Source organism: Impatiens glandulifera, chromosome 1, assembly GCF_907164915.1.
Source record: "Impatiens glandulifera chromosome 1, dImpGla2.1, whole genome shotgun sequence".
Classification (NCBI taxonomy): domain Eukaryota; kingdom Viridiplantae; phylum Streptophyta; class Magnoliopsida; order Ericales; family Balsaminaceae; genus Impatiens; species Impatiens glandulifera.
The window spans coordinates 157,204,796-157,221,281 of NC_061862.1; the positions used below are offsets into that span (position 1 = coordinate 157,204,796).

A 16,486-nucleotide genomic window follows, 5' to 3' on the forward strand; every position below is an offset into this window, starting at 1 on the left:
ATATATTTGGATTAAATATTAATTGAATGAGTCAGTTAAATGGGTATTAATATCAATGTGCAAATGAGAAATTTTCAATCAAATGCAATGATAAATGCATACGTTTGAAACCTTTCACATGCAATTGATGAAAATGCAATTAATTGCATTAATTGATTTTATTCCTACGTTAAAAAATTAGTCATTATGTTGATTGACTAATTTATCTTTATATATCTCAATTGATCACACGTTGTGAAGAAGAGATATAACAATTGCAGAATTACATAGTTTACATTTTTCAATCACCCTAAATGAATTTTAATTGGTTTTATTTTCAACATCACAAGAAGCTAGCTACTTCTTAGTTTTTCAGAAAAAACCTTCCATTGATCATTTTAATTGTGGCTTCACACAATTCTGTTTTGATCCCGGTGATAGTTCAGGTACGTTGATCAAGTTCGTTGTGTAGTGATTCTGGTGCTGAATCACTACTAGATTCGTTGTACCCTGGGAGACAGCCATCTACGATAAGCTCCAGCACAAACGGGAGACGGTGAAACTGTTTTAAGGGAAATGTGCTAAGCACATGCCTCGAATCAACATCTCAATCGGTGATTTCGTTCTTTGTATATCTTATTTATTTTAATTTATTTGTAACACCGTTTTATATATATTTTCTGTTATTTCAAGACAAGAATACTAACATTAATCAGAGTAAAAGGTTGGCCTTCTATGGTGGTGTAAATAAAGAAACAAAGGCAAACATCTTCGATATCATGGGAATCAATGAAGGGACATTACCAGTTCGTTATCTTAGTATCCCGCTCTCGTCAAAATAACTTTAAATCTCTCATTGCAGGTCATTGATTGAAAATATAGAGAACTCTATCATGGGCATCATCATATGAAAGAGATTATCTTATGCGGGATAGATTGAATTAGTATGAGAGTTGTTATGGGCATCATTGGATATTAGACGTAACAGATGGTACTCCCAAAGAAAGTTATGAAATAGCTTGATCAATTGATGAAGAGCTTCATCTGGGGACTCAAGGGCGCGGAGACAAAAAAATGAAATAACTTGATGTTTGTAAGCCGAAGGAAGAAGGTGGAATTGGAATTAAAACCTGCGTCATTTAGAATAAAACTCTCACCTAACGACATTTTGGGCATTGAAGAAAAAACAAGACTCGTTATTGGTCAAATGAGTTCATTCAAGGTTCATTAGAAAAGGAAATCAACATCTGGAGAAAAAACAAGACTAGTTATGGGTCAAATGTTTTCAAGTGCTGTTTTACAAATATTTTTATCATATTTGGATGAAGAGGAACACAAGAACATTTTCAAGGGTTTGAAATGATGTGAAATTTATTTGGAATGAAATTATATTTGATCAAAACTCACTCATTCGAACGTGGAGGCGAATTCCCACTTCTAAAAAAATTGGTTAATTTATCAAAGATTGAACATTACATATGAGAAAGTCACCCTTACTTCCGATTTCAAGGTTCTTATTCTAGTTGTTTTTTCTATTTTGATCTTGTTGGTTCATTCATTTTTTACAAATGTTTGTTCTGTCTGAATCTTGTAATCCTTTATCTTTTTTGAGTTTTTTTTTATTTAATGACATTATTTCTTTTTGTAAAATAAAAAATAAAAATTTTAAATAAAAATTTAAAAGAAAATATTGTCATAATAAAAAGCCATAATTTGACAATTTGGCCAATAATGGTATGTAATGCAATAAAATGTTAAATAATTTAATTACTAATAAATTTTATTTTTTTTAAAAAAAAAAGTAAATAAATATAAAAACAAAAGTATAATATTTATGTTTTCTCAAAAATGAAATAAATTCAAATAACTATTTAACAGTTGACTATTTGACCTTCTCTTTTTTTTTTGACCCTTCCCTAATTAACTTTCTTCATCCTTTTCTCCATCCCTAACTTGGACAAAACATTGCCCTAGCTTTTGATTTTCTCAGAACATTTTCTGCTTTTGATTTCCTCAATCTACTCGAGAAGATGGACCAGTCATGGCGTGCACGCCCACCGCCTCAAATGTCAGCTACCGTTTGCCCAATCTGCTCTCTCGGTCACTTTCCCTTCTGCCCTCCGATCGCTTTCTCCAATCAGAATTCCATGTTTCATTCCCATGGAGTTCAACCCTTTCAAAGACCGCCTTATGATCCAACACAGAATCATGTCCGACCGCCTTCGTTCAATACGGGCGGTCATGGATTTTCTGAACCGCCTCCTTGGCAAAGAAACCCAAGTGCTGAATACATGCAGTATCATGTAAAATCTTCTAATGATCTTGAAGGTAGTACTGGGTTCAAGAGAATGAGGATGAATGATATCGGAACTGGTTCATTTACTAATGAATGTGGGGATAACTCACCTCGTAATGAACGGAATTTAAGGTTGATTCGTGATCATGGCAGTGCTAGAGATTTATCTCACGAGGGGTTAAATGGTTATGGTAAGAATTACTGTAACATGGAGGGAAATGATCTTAGGGAGACTGAATTTGATCAGGGTAATTATGCAAGAAAAAGGAAATGCTACTTAAATAGTTATGGAGAGGAGCTTGGGAACTCTCTTTATGATCAACCTCAACATTTGTCACATCGGGCAAACCTGCAGCATCCTATGGAGCACAGACATGATTATGATTCACCAGGGCATTATGGGCCAACAATGGTGAATAGACATGATATTCGTGCTCCAATTCATGCTGGCAGTATTAATGATCATAAGTATCAGAACTATGCTCACCTGCCTCCTCCACCTTCTTCCCCACCACCCCCTCTTCCTCGGGCACCTCTACCAGACCAGCATTCCAAGGTCCCCTCCCATCTATTTCCTGTCGCCTCAGTTCCTGCGTCTCGTTCTTATGCTCCAAACTCTAATACACCTTCTTTGGCAAACCCTTACTGCCTTAATAAACCACACCAAGTTGTAACAGGCTTTTCTGCTGGGGTAAGCTTTCCAGCCTATTGTTGACATTGATCTCACTATTTCTAGAATTATGCATTTGGTGGGTAAAGATGCTGGTAACATTTCTTAGATTTAGGTATTGCTGTAATAACAAGACACTCACTTGGTTAACTCATTCACTATTTAACAACACAATCTCCAAATTACCCTCATCTACGTTTTCACTTCTCCAAACAGCCAAGTGTCAAGTGCTTTCACTTGGCAATGGTGCTATATTTGAAGCTATGTTTAAACTCACTTGAATGACTTAGGGCAATTAGTAATTTAGAAGTACAAACTGTTTGTTCGTTTTCAGTAAAAAAATGTTTTTGATGTATAGTGGCATGGTTGTCCTTTATTTATATTTTTCTAAAAAGGGTAGAAAGTAATATTCCCAAAAGAACTTGAGCACAACAAGGCTGCTCTAATGGCTTATAGAACAAAAGAGCAGTGTGTATGGTTGTCTTATTGTTGGTATACTATGAAATAGGCTGAAGAGATTGCTGACAGTGCATTTTGTTTCACAGGAACCTTATACAATAACTAGAGCGTCTAATAACTCTGTAGGGGAGGTTCGACATTTCCCCCCTATCCCTTTGGATGTGCCAAAAGTGATTGATGCATCTCATATTTTTAAGCAACCACAACGAGCAACACGTCCTAGTCGTTTCGTCATAATCCTTCGTGGCCTTTCAGGTTCATTTTCTTTTTCTTTCGCTTTCTTGGTTATTCCTTTGTGAAAGTGTATGCATTTGAAAATCCTTATTCTCAGCTTTCAATTTAGTACAGTATGCAACATTGTTAAGGAATTAAGGCAATTAGTGCTCCTATTTGACCCATAATTTAATAGGACTATAAATGCTTTATTCTGCTAAACATGGTGAAACTCAGAATGGGGCTTCAGTACATGTAAGCATCCTGAAATTGATAAGTGTTTCTGCAAGTTATCCAAGTGTAAGAAAGTGAATTGTTCTCTTTTGTTGTTTGTTAAAATAGTATTGTTTTAAAGCAAACAAGAAGATATAGACTGAAGAATCAGAGGGTATAGAGAGATCTTATCGTTGGATGACTTTAAGATTTTTCCAACCTAGATGCATTCTGAATGAGTGAATTATACTTAGTATGTATGCACTTCATTAATGTTATTAGTGAAGTTGCTATCCAGGAACAGACAATTTTAGTCAGGCTGCAATTTCTTTCTCTTGACATCTTCATGTATTTGTTGTTTTATACTGGATGGATGTCAAACATGTTTTGGGAGCTAATTTTTCTTTTGTACTTTTAGGTAGTGGAAAGAGTTATTTGGCCAAATTCTTGCGTGATATTGAGGTTGAAAATGGTGGTTCTGCACCAAGAATTCATTCCATGGATGATTACTTTGTTACTGAAGTTGAAAAGGTTTGTTCTCCACTTTGTATTCTGTTGAAAGTCTGATTCTTTTCAAAGTATTCTATTGGTCTTGGACATAAAACTTGTCCTAGTTGGTCATGGTTGTGGGTTGTCGTGCTAGCCTCCTCCAAACCCTCTTCGCAAAAGAGAAAAGAAAATCGTCCTAGCTACTTGTTTTAGATGTCTTCTCTTTGTTTATTGTCATCTTATCTCCTCATCTTGTATTTTCCTTGGTCATAGTACGCCACTATTGGTTGAATTACTTAGCATGCCTACTTTTCAGGTTGATGAGAGTGAATTTACAAAATCTTCTGGCTCATCCAGAGGAAAGAAAGCCTCTATGAAGGTCATGGAGTATTGCTATGAGCCTGAAATGGAAGAGGTAATAGCTAAATATTTGCATACATCATTTTGGCTTACCTTCATGCTTTCATGATCCTAGGTCCTTGCCCCCAGCATGCTAGTTTCTGTCAATTGTCATTTTCCTCCAAGGAGGTTGTTTCTCTAGTAGCCAGATTTTTAGAATTTGTGGTATTGTCAAGTGAAATACTATGACATTTCAGAGAGTTTTCCTGTCCTAGCAGCTTGTCAGTTAGCATGTTATGCAAGACTTATCAATTTAAAATTTTTTTATGAAGATATTTGAATTCTGGAATTTTTAATTGATTAGAAAGATCTGTGACTAATAAGTAGCAGCAGTTGTTCTTTTTGAATTGGGTGAGCTTAATTTTGTACTTAGATGTCATAACGTAATTGACTTAGCAGCCAACATATTTTCAGCAACAATGATTAGTTAGTCACACCTACTTGAGGGAATGTGGATTTTGATAAAATACAGTGAATCACTAATTCTTCTTTTTATTTTGTTTAGATATGTGAATCTGTTTGAGAATTTAAAGTCATTACTTGTTTCAATAGGATTTTGATATCACCTATTCGAGATTTTAAAGTCAATCAAATGGAACCATCATGTACTAGCAGCATTTGTGTGTGAATAATGACTTCTGATTTTGTTTTCATAACAGGCCTACAGATCAAGCATGCTTAAGGCATTCAAAAAGACTCTTGAAGAAGGGGGCTTTTCTTTTGTAATAGGTAAGGCTGCTACTGGTAAAATTACTGATCATCAATTTTTACTTTAAAGTTGTGTATGTGGTTGTAGTAATTTTTTCATGGTAGTGATTTCCTCTATGATTGAACCATATGCATTTTCCCTATCCTTTTTGGACACATGTCATGATATAAATAGTGTGTTTCTTGTTTCCAACTTATGATACTTGTCTCCATTAAAGCTAAATGCTATTTTGGTAGTTCCATTTAGTAAAGGAAACTGGGAGCTCCATAACGTTTCAAACACTAGGTTAACCAATTAGTTGAGCAAAAGCTTACAGCTCAGTGAGACCACAGTTGATTGTAGAAATAATAGGTGATGCAGTGCATGTGCACTGCCTTCATTTGCACTAACCAGAGATGCAGTTTCTTCCGCAATTGACATGTTTGCTGCTGGTATGTGTGCTTCATTTTAGTGGATGACCGCAATCTGCGGGTAGCCGACTTTGCTCAGTTTTGGGCAACTGCAAAGGTATAAACTCCAATCTCTCTTTCTCAAACCCTTGCAAATATTACTTCCTTCCAACTTTTGCTTTCTGGGGGTATATAGACATTAGATGTGATTTTTCTTTTGTGGAGATTTTTAGTTGGGAGGTGGAGTACGTCTGTGTTTCTATAATTTTCATGTCAATAATAATACTTAAGTATCTATTTCACGTCACTTGCATCATTTGTAGTTTCAAATATTTTGGATCACGGATTGTCTGATAGACATCTATCCTGGGAAAAAAAGTTAGCTTAAAGTTAAGACTCTTAGTGAAGGTGAAGATTTTCAGGGGACATCTCTAGTTTCCGTTGAATACTTGATTGTATAACAATACTATTCCAATTATAAATTATTTTAGGACTTGACATTACTTTAATCCAATTGTTGTAATACTTTGAAGGATTCATCTGTAGTAACTTTTCCTGGCTGATAATGGTTTCCTTAGGATTTAGATTTTTCTGTTTCTTGAACTGATGTATATGGCTGATAATATTATTGATGTTCTTTATCATAGATCTACTATCTACTTCTTTGTTATCTTTGGGTTCACTTTTCTTATATTTTTTCCCCAAAGGGAGTTTTGGGGGAAAGGGTGGTTCTGATGTTTAGAACTTGTATATGCCTATTTGAACTGCATATTATGTGTTATAAGCTTGTGTATGATTTTATCTAATGCGATCAAATCATGGGATTTGCAAATGCAAATTATTTTCTTTTATTGAATCTCCAAAGTATCGACAAATATGCTTTTGCTTCATGTGGTATCGATGACAAAAAAATGTATATTTTGATAGATAGGTATTGAATATTTGACATCCTATTTCAGAGTTAGGTCTCCAACCACAAGAAATCTTTGGTTTATGATAGGAGACTAGCTCTGCATGAGATCTCCAACTATTTGATTCGGGTGGCCTTCTTACGACTAGGGTGTATAAACTCATGCATTATATGATATTCATTAAACAATAATACAACATGATGACTGGGATCGATTATGTTTAATTGTTTACCCTTTTCCGTTAAGATTGCTTGAGTTTTGTGGAATGTTTCTTCATATCATGGGTCTGAAATTGCTAATTGTTGTAGAAGCTTGTTCAGCAGCTTCTGATAATATGTCAAAGATGACAACTTTTGACCAGGTTTAATGGAAACATAGACGTAAGCTAGGAATTTGCTTTTGTATTTGGTATCTGGTTTTAACAATTCAGGATATTTTGTTTAAGTGACTCCAGTTACAGTAAATCAGGATGCAAACTAACATCTTTCTTTCTGCTTTAGACACTACTAAATCACATGATGTTTATGTTGCTTGGCACTTGATTTATATCTTCTCTTAACTAATCGTGTTATTGCTTCATGTGTTTCAGAGATCAGGGTATGAGGTTTACCTTTTGGAAGCTACTTATAAAGATCCAGTGGTATGTACAATGTGCTACCGTCATTGTCTTGTTTTCACAACTTACTGGAGTCATGGATTTTACTTTGTTCTATAATTGATCTTATGATTACGTATTTACGTGTAACTTGGAGGATCTTTCCAGGGTTGTGCGGCTCGGAGTGTGCATGGTTTTAGCCAGGAAGATGTAAGAAGGATGGCTGGACAATGGGAAGAAGCTCCCTCTTATTACTTGAGATTGGACATCAAGGTTTGCTTAAAAAATTGTTTTGTGGGTTTAGCTTGAGTATATAATCTCTTATTGGAATATGAGCCACGAGTCCATCTAACCATACAACACAAATGATATGACCCATAGTCCAGTTAGTTTATTCGTGTTACTTTACAATATTACTGATCGTCGTTTCATATAATGCTTTTATATGAGCTTTATGTACTTTTCTGATTGGAATGACAGTCGTTATTACGAGGAGATGATTTGAATGACAATGCGATTGCTGAGGTAAAATCTTCAATACTATAAAAAGTTCTCTTCTATCTTAAGCATACCTTCTATGCTGGATGCACAAAGTGTTTCTGGAGTTGTTAATTATCTATTATTTCTTCTTATAACTTTATCTTTAGCCTTCAGATTGTTTATAATTTTAAGGTAAAAATTCGTCAGGTGATAGGATCTAATAATGAAGAAGGAAATGTGTAGCAATACTAGGGTCTATGCAATTGATCTGTCTAGAAATGTTGCAACACTCTGTAGCTTCAAACCTTTACTTAAATAGATGAATTAGGTTAGTGGCCTAGGAGAAATTTATGATATTTGTGTATATTTTAATCACCTTTCAAATATCCATTTTTCTTTTTGGTGCTACATATGTATGAGACAAGTGTGGAGATGATCAATCGATTAACGATGCTAATTCTTGTAGCTGTGCTATGTTTCTGCAAATGTTGGCTTTGTTTTGCACCAAAAGCAGTTATTGTTTGGGTTAGATGCATCACTAAGAGCTTGCCGGCAACACCAAACATGTCTTTGAGATTCGTTTTTTTTATTTCGCAACTATTAAGCATTCTTCAACTACAAATTCTATAAATCTATATTTTATTCTTGCACTCTGTATCATATCAATCTTTTTTACCACAGTTCTATTCAAACAAACCTGATCAAAACTAAAAACCAGTTCTCAATGGAACACATTTTCACATAAAATCCAATCACTATTCTACCACTGCAAACTCGTACATTAGACTAGGCCTTTGATTGTTTTAGTTTTGATCATTCTTGTTATTATTTAGAAGTGGACATGGAGCCTCATGGCTGATGGCTAAGCCATGTGGTCAAATGCTCGCTTAATTTTTCCATGTCAAACTTTGATGTTTATGCAGAGTCCAAGGCCCAGCACGACCTTGGGCACGTTTACTGTGTCTAGTCTTTTGCTCTGAATGGAGTAATTGGCGTAAACCGTGTCAAACTGTGTCAAGTCATCCCATTTCATTTAGTCTTTATTTCTAGATTTATATATAAATATACTATATAAATTTTAAATTATGTTAAAACTCATGAATATAAATATTTAAATAATTTAGAATTTTAGTACAGATATATTATAATTAACTTGTAACGATAAGTTTAGTTGATGTATATAAAGTTTTGTTTAATTTAAATATTGATTTTAAGTTATAACCGTAAGCTTTTATTTAAAACCTTGGTCCCTGAATGTCAGAATTGTTGCTACTATCAGATTTGGCCACCTTTCAAGTCTTGCAGGTAGAGATTTACTCTTCAGGTTGTTCTCTTTTTCAATATTCAGGTAGATATGGATACAGATGATGGAGATTCTAGTGGCCCATTAACTGGCTCAGAGGCAAACAATTCTAAGCAAATGGAATTAAGTACAACAGAAGGTAATGATACCTATTTTAGTTGTATGTCAAGGAATATATATATTTTTTAAAAAGGTAAACTTTGTGTTAGAATGAAATAAGTTTATGAATGTGAGGAGCGTTCAATGTACAGGATTACGTAGAGGAGAACAATTACAACAAAATTTTGAACTCCAAATAGTTCGAAATAGTCCTATCCATTGCATATATCCCCCTTTTTCTTGATTGAGGCAAACAAGTATGTCATGGAAATATGCATCTAATTGTTATGATTTTATCAATTATCTTTTGATGGCATGTCATGGAATGATGGAAATATGTGATAATTTTAGTTGTAGAAACATTTGCTTTCTTAATGTATTACAGCTTCCTAAAGCAATGTGAGTTTGCCTATATTAGTAAAACAAATTGCATATTACACTGATATTGGTCATTCTGAAGGATCTAGAAGTGAATACTGTGTTCATCTCAAAGTTGGTTTCATTTCCATTTGGGGTAACCTTTAACGTGTTCCAGCTTAGAAAACAAGTGAAATTGAGTTAATCTCCACTTAATTTTTAAAACATGTAACTTATGTGCTTTTCCTCATAGTCCACTATCGTTGTGTTGATCTCACTTAATTCTCAATTCTGATCATTCAGGTTCATCAAACCGGAATAGGAAATTGGAAGCTGGAGAAGGCGATCAAGCCAAAGTGAAAGAATTGCAAAAGAGTAAGTGGTCAGAGGATTTGGATGAATTTGATGCCAAGCAAATTCAAGCAACAAAGGGAAACATTGATATTCCTTCTAGATTGATGAGAGCATACACCAAAGGAAGTAAATCAGTGCACTGGGGGGACCAGGTACTTCTATTTCTTAAATGCTATTGATGATATGATTCTGTGAGACATGTTATTTGATTGAGAATTGGATTATTGATTATTCGGATGAAATGACCAAAATATCCTATATTTAATTTTTAAATTGATGATGAATGATCTGATATTGGATCTAATCTAGCTAATCCACATCAAATAAGGCCTAGTGTTCTTTAATATATTTTTTCGTCAGGCTGAATATGTCTCATTCCTAGACAGATATTCATGTTGTATTATTAATAATTGAAAGTGCTTGAATATTTGGTAGCTTAACCGGCATCTCTGAACAAAAATTAAATATATATTGCTTAGTTTACTATAATATTTGTAATGTGAGATGATAATACATCAATTCAATTAACTTGTGGTTGAAAGTTAGTTGCATCATCAGTTCTCCTCATGGATGTCATGACTTTATGATCAGAGTAGACTTTCAGTTGCACAAGAAGTTGTCACTTGTAAGTTACATAAGTGTTAGAAAATTAGCTGCGTCATCATTCTTGCACTTTTATATTATTAAACCGGCAGGCTAACTTTACGGGATGTTGACTTTTAAGATTCTCGTATCCGTTGGTCTGTATTTTGCTGTTCCTTGTATATTGGTCAATTTTCTCCTGAATACCTTTAATTATTGGCTTAAAAATTGCCAAACTTTATTGTGACACATTTAAGTTTTTCGGCTCTAGCAAGCATTTATAATTGACCTTCGTATTCACCTTTGACTTTAGGTTGCCATTACTGGCTTTTCAATAGGTGGGATGAAAAGATATAATTTGTCGTTAGTTGTTGGTCCGGGTGCTGGATATAATTTGGTTAGTTTAATCCTCCTTTTAATGAAATAAATACTAAACGCAAATATATTTAAACGATGTTATATAATGCGTGCAGAAATCCAATCCCTTAGCGGAAGATCATACTGCCACATCAAATAGCAGCAAAGTAAAGAGGCAGCAGAGTGTATTTCAAGAGCAAATGCGTGCAGAACGCGAATCTTTCAAGGCTGTTTTCGATAAGAGGCGACATAGAATTGGAGGATTGTGTGTGGAGGACTAAGATTTTTTTTGTACCATTTACTATGTGCTATATTTGATTGTATGCGGTTTTGTGAGAAATTATTATGAAATGATGAAGACGCAATTATAGGATTACATACCAATAGTTGTATGAGTATCTCGATCATCACGAGATTACAGAAGATATTCATCTGTATATTCATTGAGAATATAACCATGTTTCCATTATTACATCTTTGAAGATTCTCCAAAGATAATTAACATGATCTCTATATCTCAGTGTATTACAAATAAAATTTATATTAAATTGTACATGTATCATACTATCATTTAGCAAGCTGTCCATGTGAGTATTTTTAATTATTTACTCTCATCTGGTTGTCTTAGTAGAGAGGACAATAATTCCATTTTAATAGTTGTTAAAGACATGTTATGTCACCTCGTCAATATAGCTTAGTGGTAAGAGTCGACTTAAGAGACCAAAATGTCACGGGTTCGATTTTATCTGAAAACGCTTTCAGTTAAAGTAAAGATTGTGGTGTAATGTTGTGGTCCTTAGCTTAGCTGGAGATTTTTAATTTGTGCTTTTGATATTATTGACTTGTAAGACTCAAAATAACCAATTAAATGTGTCTTTGACTATTACTTGTGCTTTTGATATTATTGACTTGTAAGACTCAAAATAACTAATTAAATGTGTCTTTGACTATTATTATTTCATGAATAGCTTGTTGGGAAACTTGTTATCGAGAGATTTGATCATAGTACACAATTGAGACGTTTTAAGAAAACTTGTTGAGGATAAATTTGAGAGAGATTTGATCATAGTACACACAATTAGAACGCTTTAAGAATACTTGTTGAGGATAAAATCAAACGGGTCGAGAAATGTGTGAATCGTATGTAGTTGGATGTGAAGTTTTACTATTTTTCTTCAGTAATATTGGGTGGATACAATGATGGTATGATGGTATGTTATTTTAGTTATTACAATTTATATTGTATTGAATTTTGTTATGAATAAGTTTTAACTACTTGAATACGATTAAATGTATTAATAAATTAATATTTTATCATTTTAAAATAATAATAATTAAATAACTTGTTCTAACCTTTTTTTTATTTTTATTAATATACTTAAGTAATTTTTTTTTGGGGAAAACAGTTTAGTGCCATTTCATTAAAAAAACTCAAAAGAGGAAAAAAAAATACAAACGTTTAAGATCAGATCTAAATAATTTCTAAATTTGACAATGAAACAATAATTGAATTACAGACAGCAACAATCAATTAGCGTCTACAACGTTTTTTATTTTTATTCTACTTGTGACCTTCTCAAACGAAATATCTCATATCTGGCAGAGTTTTCTATTCTCTTCAATCATTTCGATTTCTCTCCAGGATTGAATGAGTGCATTTTCATCTGAAGTTATATCTCTTCAAATATTTTCAGCGGTTCTACTTCTTCCACTGTGAGTTCTTGAATTTTTTTTTCCAGATATTGTAGATTACTTCCCATATTCCTGGAAAATTGATGATGTTCATGTTTGCAGCATACATCCTCCATATTTGTATTATAAAAGAGCATTCTCCAAATAAATGGTTTATGCTTTCCTCAACTCCCGAACATAGGACACAATTGATATCAAGAATATTTATGTATTTTCGAATTTTGTCTTTTGTTGTCAACCTTTTCCTGTATACCAGCCAGAGAATAAATTGGTGACGAGGAATAATCTTTGGAGAGTATAAAAAAATGAATATTGTTAACATTTTCCTGTACACTTGAGTAATTAACACCTTAAAAAAAATGAATATTGTTAACCTAAATTTTAATGTCCAGCAAATTGTTGAGATTTTGATGTGAAGCCATTTTTTTTTTTTTAAATTAAGCTCTCCAAATAGGTTATTCTTTTATAAAAGAACAACTCCTGAATAAAATATTATTTTTATTATAATGATAATATTTGACCCTGCATAAAAGTTATATTCATTACATAAAAAATCACCTATGTCAGAAAGTACTTCAATAATCAATATCAAACGTTTAAAATCATTTTCACACCTATGACCATATAATCTGACTGAAATCACAACATTTTTATTTACCATCAAACAACATTTAAAATATATATATTTCTACAGATTTCTATATATATATAAAATAATAGTAATGAAAATAATTTATGTCAAAAAAAAATAATAATTTCATTAAGCAAGTGGAACAGTTGTCCATATTAATATCAGAATTCAAAAGTAGAAAATTAAAAGATTTTTTTTCTTTTGTTATCTTTAAAATTGGGGACCAAACCTACACAAAACATTAAATTAAGCCTTTTCAATTCTTTTGAACCATTGTTGTCCAAGGATTGAAATGCATTCGATAAAGACTGAACATTTATCAAACATTAAATCACATGCCTCGATATTCAAATTAACATTAGTCGTTAGTTTAATTTATTATAAAAGTAACGATCCCGTAAACAAATTCGAACATTTATTAATGAACATATGTTGTTAATCTATTAACTTAACTATCTTGAATATTCTCAAATATTTTTCTAGTTCACTCATTAAAAATATATTCTAAATATCTAACAAACTTGAGCCTAATATGATGAAGTGAAGCTGCCATTCTGTGTATATATAAAGATAAATGAGAAAAGACAAAAAAAATTATAGAGAAAATGAGTTCCAATTTATTTGTTGGAGAGAAAGCCAAATCTAGGCTGTCTTTCTTGAATCTTGGATCTTGTTTTATGTTTTTTTAATATTATTAATAAAAAAATATTAGTTAAATTATTATAATATTTGTTTATATTTAAATTTTATAAAAATAAAATAAGAGTATTTTATTTTATATTATATCTTTTGAAAAAAAGTCTATTCTATTAAAAAAAAATATTTAAGCACAACAAAATAAAATACATAAAAAAAAGGAAAAAAAAAAAGTGGTACTCAATAAGTTATCGAGTGCTTAGATCTTCGAGAAGAATGATTAATTCCACCGACAAATTCTACTGGTTTTCCTGTCCGAATATTAGAAAGCGTCATAACAATAACATTATGAATGATACGCATCAGACGACTACGATATTTGAAAGTTCGACGATTTATTTACAACCAGATAGTCCACCAAAAAATAATTTGAATGGTAACCCAAATATGTAGGTCTGACATATCATCCGCAACAATCAAACTTTCCGGCAACTATCTAAAGACTCGGGTATCACTCAATAAATCTCAATAGCACTCAACAAAATACTATAAATACTAGTCACCCCTCGACAATACAAAAGTAAGTGAGTTGTCAATTCAACCTCTTCGTGACACATACGACTAACCATAATACAACAATTTTTAATGCACATATCATTCATAAGAATTACATCGTGAATAACACTTCATCCAAATAACGGCTTAGTGAGTCCTTTCTTCCGTGATGAACTGTTGGCATCAGTCTTGCTTCTGTGGACCGAGAATAAAGGGAGCTCGGCGAAAAGATGATTATCTTGGATAAAATCTTTTTTCAAATTAAGAGTATTTTAGTTAATAAATTAAATAATATAATAGTTAAAATTTGATATATAAATTTTGGAATAAAAAAAATATATAAAATCAAACAAACTTTGGATGAACCGTCCATTCCTCATCCTCTATTCTTTTTTTTCTTTTTTCTTTTTTTATTCAACCATCTTCTATTCTTTTGAACGAAGAACATTAGCCGCCGATTAGCTTCTGACGTTTCACACATGTAATAAGGTCTTGTTTGTTTTCACTTTTTTGGCAGAATCAATTGGGATTAATTTATTGACAACTCGATTATTATTTTAAAACAAATTTTCACTTCTTTAAGATGTAGATAAGTACTCCTTTGATGGGTTGAGTTTGGTTTCGGTAAAACTGAAATCTATTTTTTAGAAATATGCTTAATTTTCTTAACGATGAATTTGATGTTTGGAATACAAATCAAACTAGTCCTTAACGGTGTTTTAGTTTGTCCAAGCTAGAATAATAAGGTATGTTTTAATTAGTTTAAAATTTTAATAAAATATGATATAAATGATATAATGATAAAAATAAATTATGAATATTCACATTTTTACCTAACAACTTGATAATCACAAAAAAAAACAATGAAAATATAATTAAAAAATATTCACTAATTAACAAAAATATTTTAACATTATTAAAATATAATGTTAATAAATTCAAAATTAATAAAAAAAATTAATGAGTTCAAACGACCTCCCTCTACTGATTTCCCAAAAAAGACATCCACATCATTATAATAATAGCCTTGTTAATTAATATTTAATCTTTTCATTATTTAAATATATATTGATAGTATCATTTATTGATTTTAAGAAAATATATATAATTATTAATCATATAATATTAAGGGATATTTCCACTAACAGTCTCCTTAAGGGAGGTTGCTTGTATCGAAATTTGAACAGAATTCAAGATAGTTAGTTGTCACCGGAATTTCTTTTTCTATTTAAAAATTAATTATACCCTACAACTTAACTTTTATTTATACCTTAAGGAGTTTTAAACTTTTTTATTTTTATTTTGAAAAAAAAATATTTTTATAATCAATTTATAAGTTAACCTTAGATTTTTTTTAATATTTATTTCTCGACAATTTTGTTAACTATTTTAACTTTTAAACATGGTAAATGAAGTTATGATTTATCGTTAATAATTATTTGTTATCCATATAATTTTACTTAATCTAATTATATAATCAATTAAGAAACTTTATTTATTTTAGAAGATAATGTATTAAAAATAATAAAAAAAAATCGTTGAAGCAAAAAAAAACGTTATAAAATAAGTTATCGAACTCGTAAATTTTTAAAAAAAACGATTAACTTTCCAACCGACTTTACTGTCTTTTCAGAACTAATATCATAAATCTTTCAGAACTAATATCAGAAATCGTTATAATAATTCATTAAAAATTTTAATGTGATATACTTTATCAATGTCCTTAAACAAAATTTATCATTTTTTAATATACATAAAACATTAAAAAAAAAGTATTATTTATTAAAAAAAAAACAGAGTATTAGCATTTATAAGAGAATGTTGTTATTAATTAACTATTTTAAGACATGATCATTTAGCAGGTGAAAGTTAATTTACTAATTACTATTATGTGGAATATTCCCAAATAAGAGAATGTTGTTCTTAATTGTTTTACTGCAGCTTAAGACTAATTTACTAATTACTATTCTTAAGGCCTTGTTTGAAATATTCTCCTTTTGAGAAAATACAGAAAAATAATACAACTAGATATATATCTACAAATAATTGTTAACCAAACAAGCCTGTTCCCAAACTAAAAAAAAAGTATATAAATCAAATGATTGTCTTCTCCATCCC

The 16,486-nt window shown here is 31.5% G+C and overlaps 1 protein-coding gene across 2 annotated transcripts; it reads left to right on the plus strand.

The window, feature by feature from the left end:
- Positions 1–1,932: 1,932 nt before the first annotated feature.
- On the plus strand, positions 1,933–11,323 carry LOC124920379. 2 transcript variants are annotated; one of them, XM_047460859.1, is made up of 13 exons: positions 1,933–2,966; positions 3,491–3,659; positions 4,249–4,361; positions 4,636–4,734; positions 5,378–5,447; positions 5,879–5,934; positions 7,317–7,367; positions 7,491–7,595; positions 7,803–7,847; positions 9,151–9,244; positions 9,865–10,067; positions 10,811–10,894; positions 10,971–11,323. In XM_047460859.1, the coding sequence occupies exons 1-13, from the start codon at positions 2,010–2,012 to the stop codon at positions 11,133–11,135; spliced, it is 2,211 nt and encodes a 736-aa protein (XP_047316815.1). In that variant the 5' UTR covers positions 1,933–2,009; the 3' UTR covers positions 11,136–11,323. The 2 variants fall into 2 exon arrangements, with proteins under 2 accessions (XP_047316815.1, XP_047316816.1); XM_047460860.1 differs by lacking the exon at positions 7,803–7,847.
- The last annotated feature ends 5,163 nt before the right edge of the window (positions 11,324–16,486 follow it).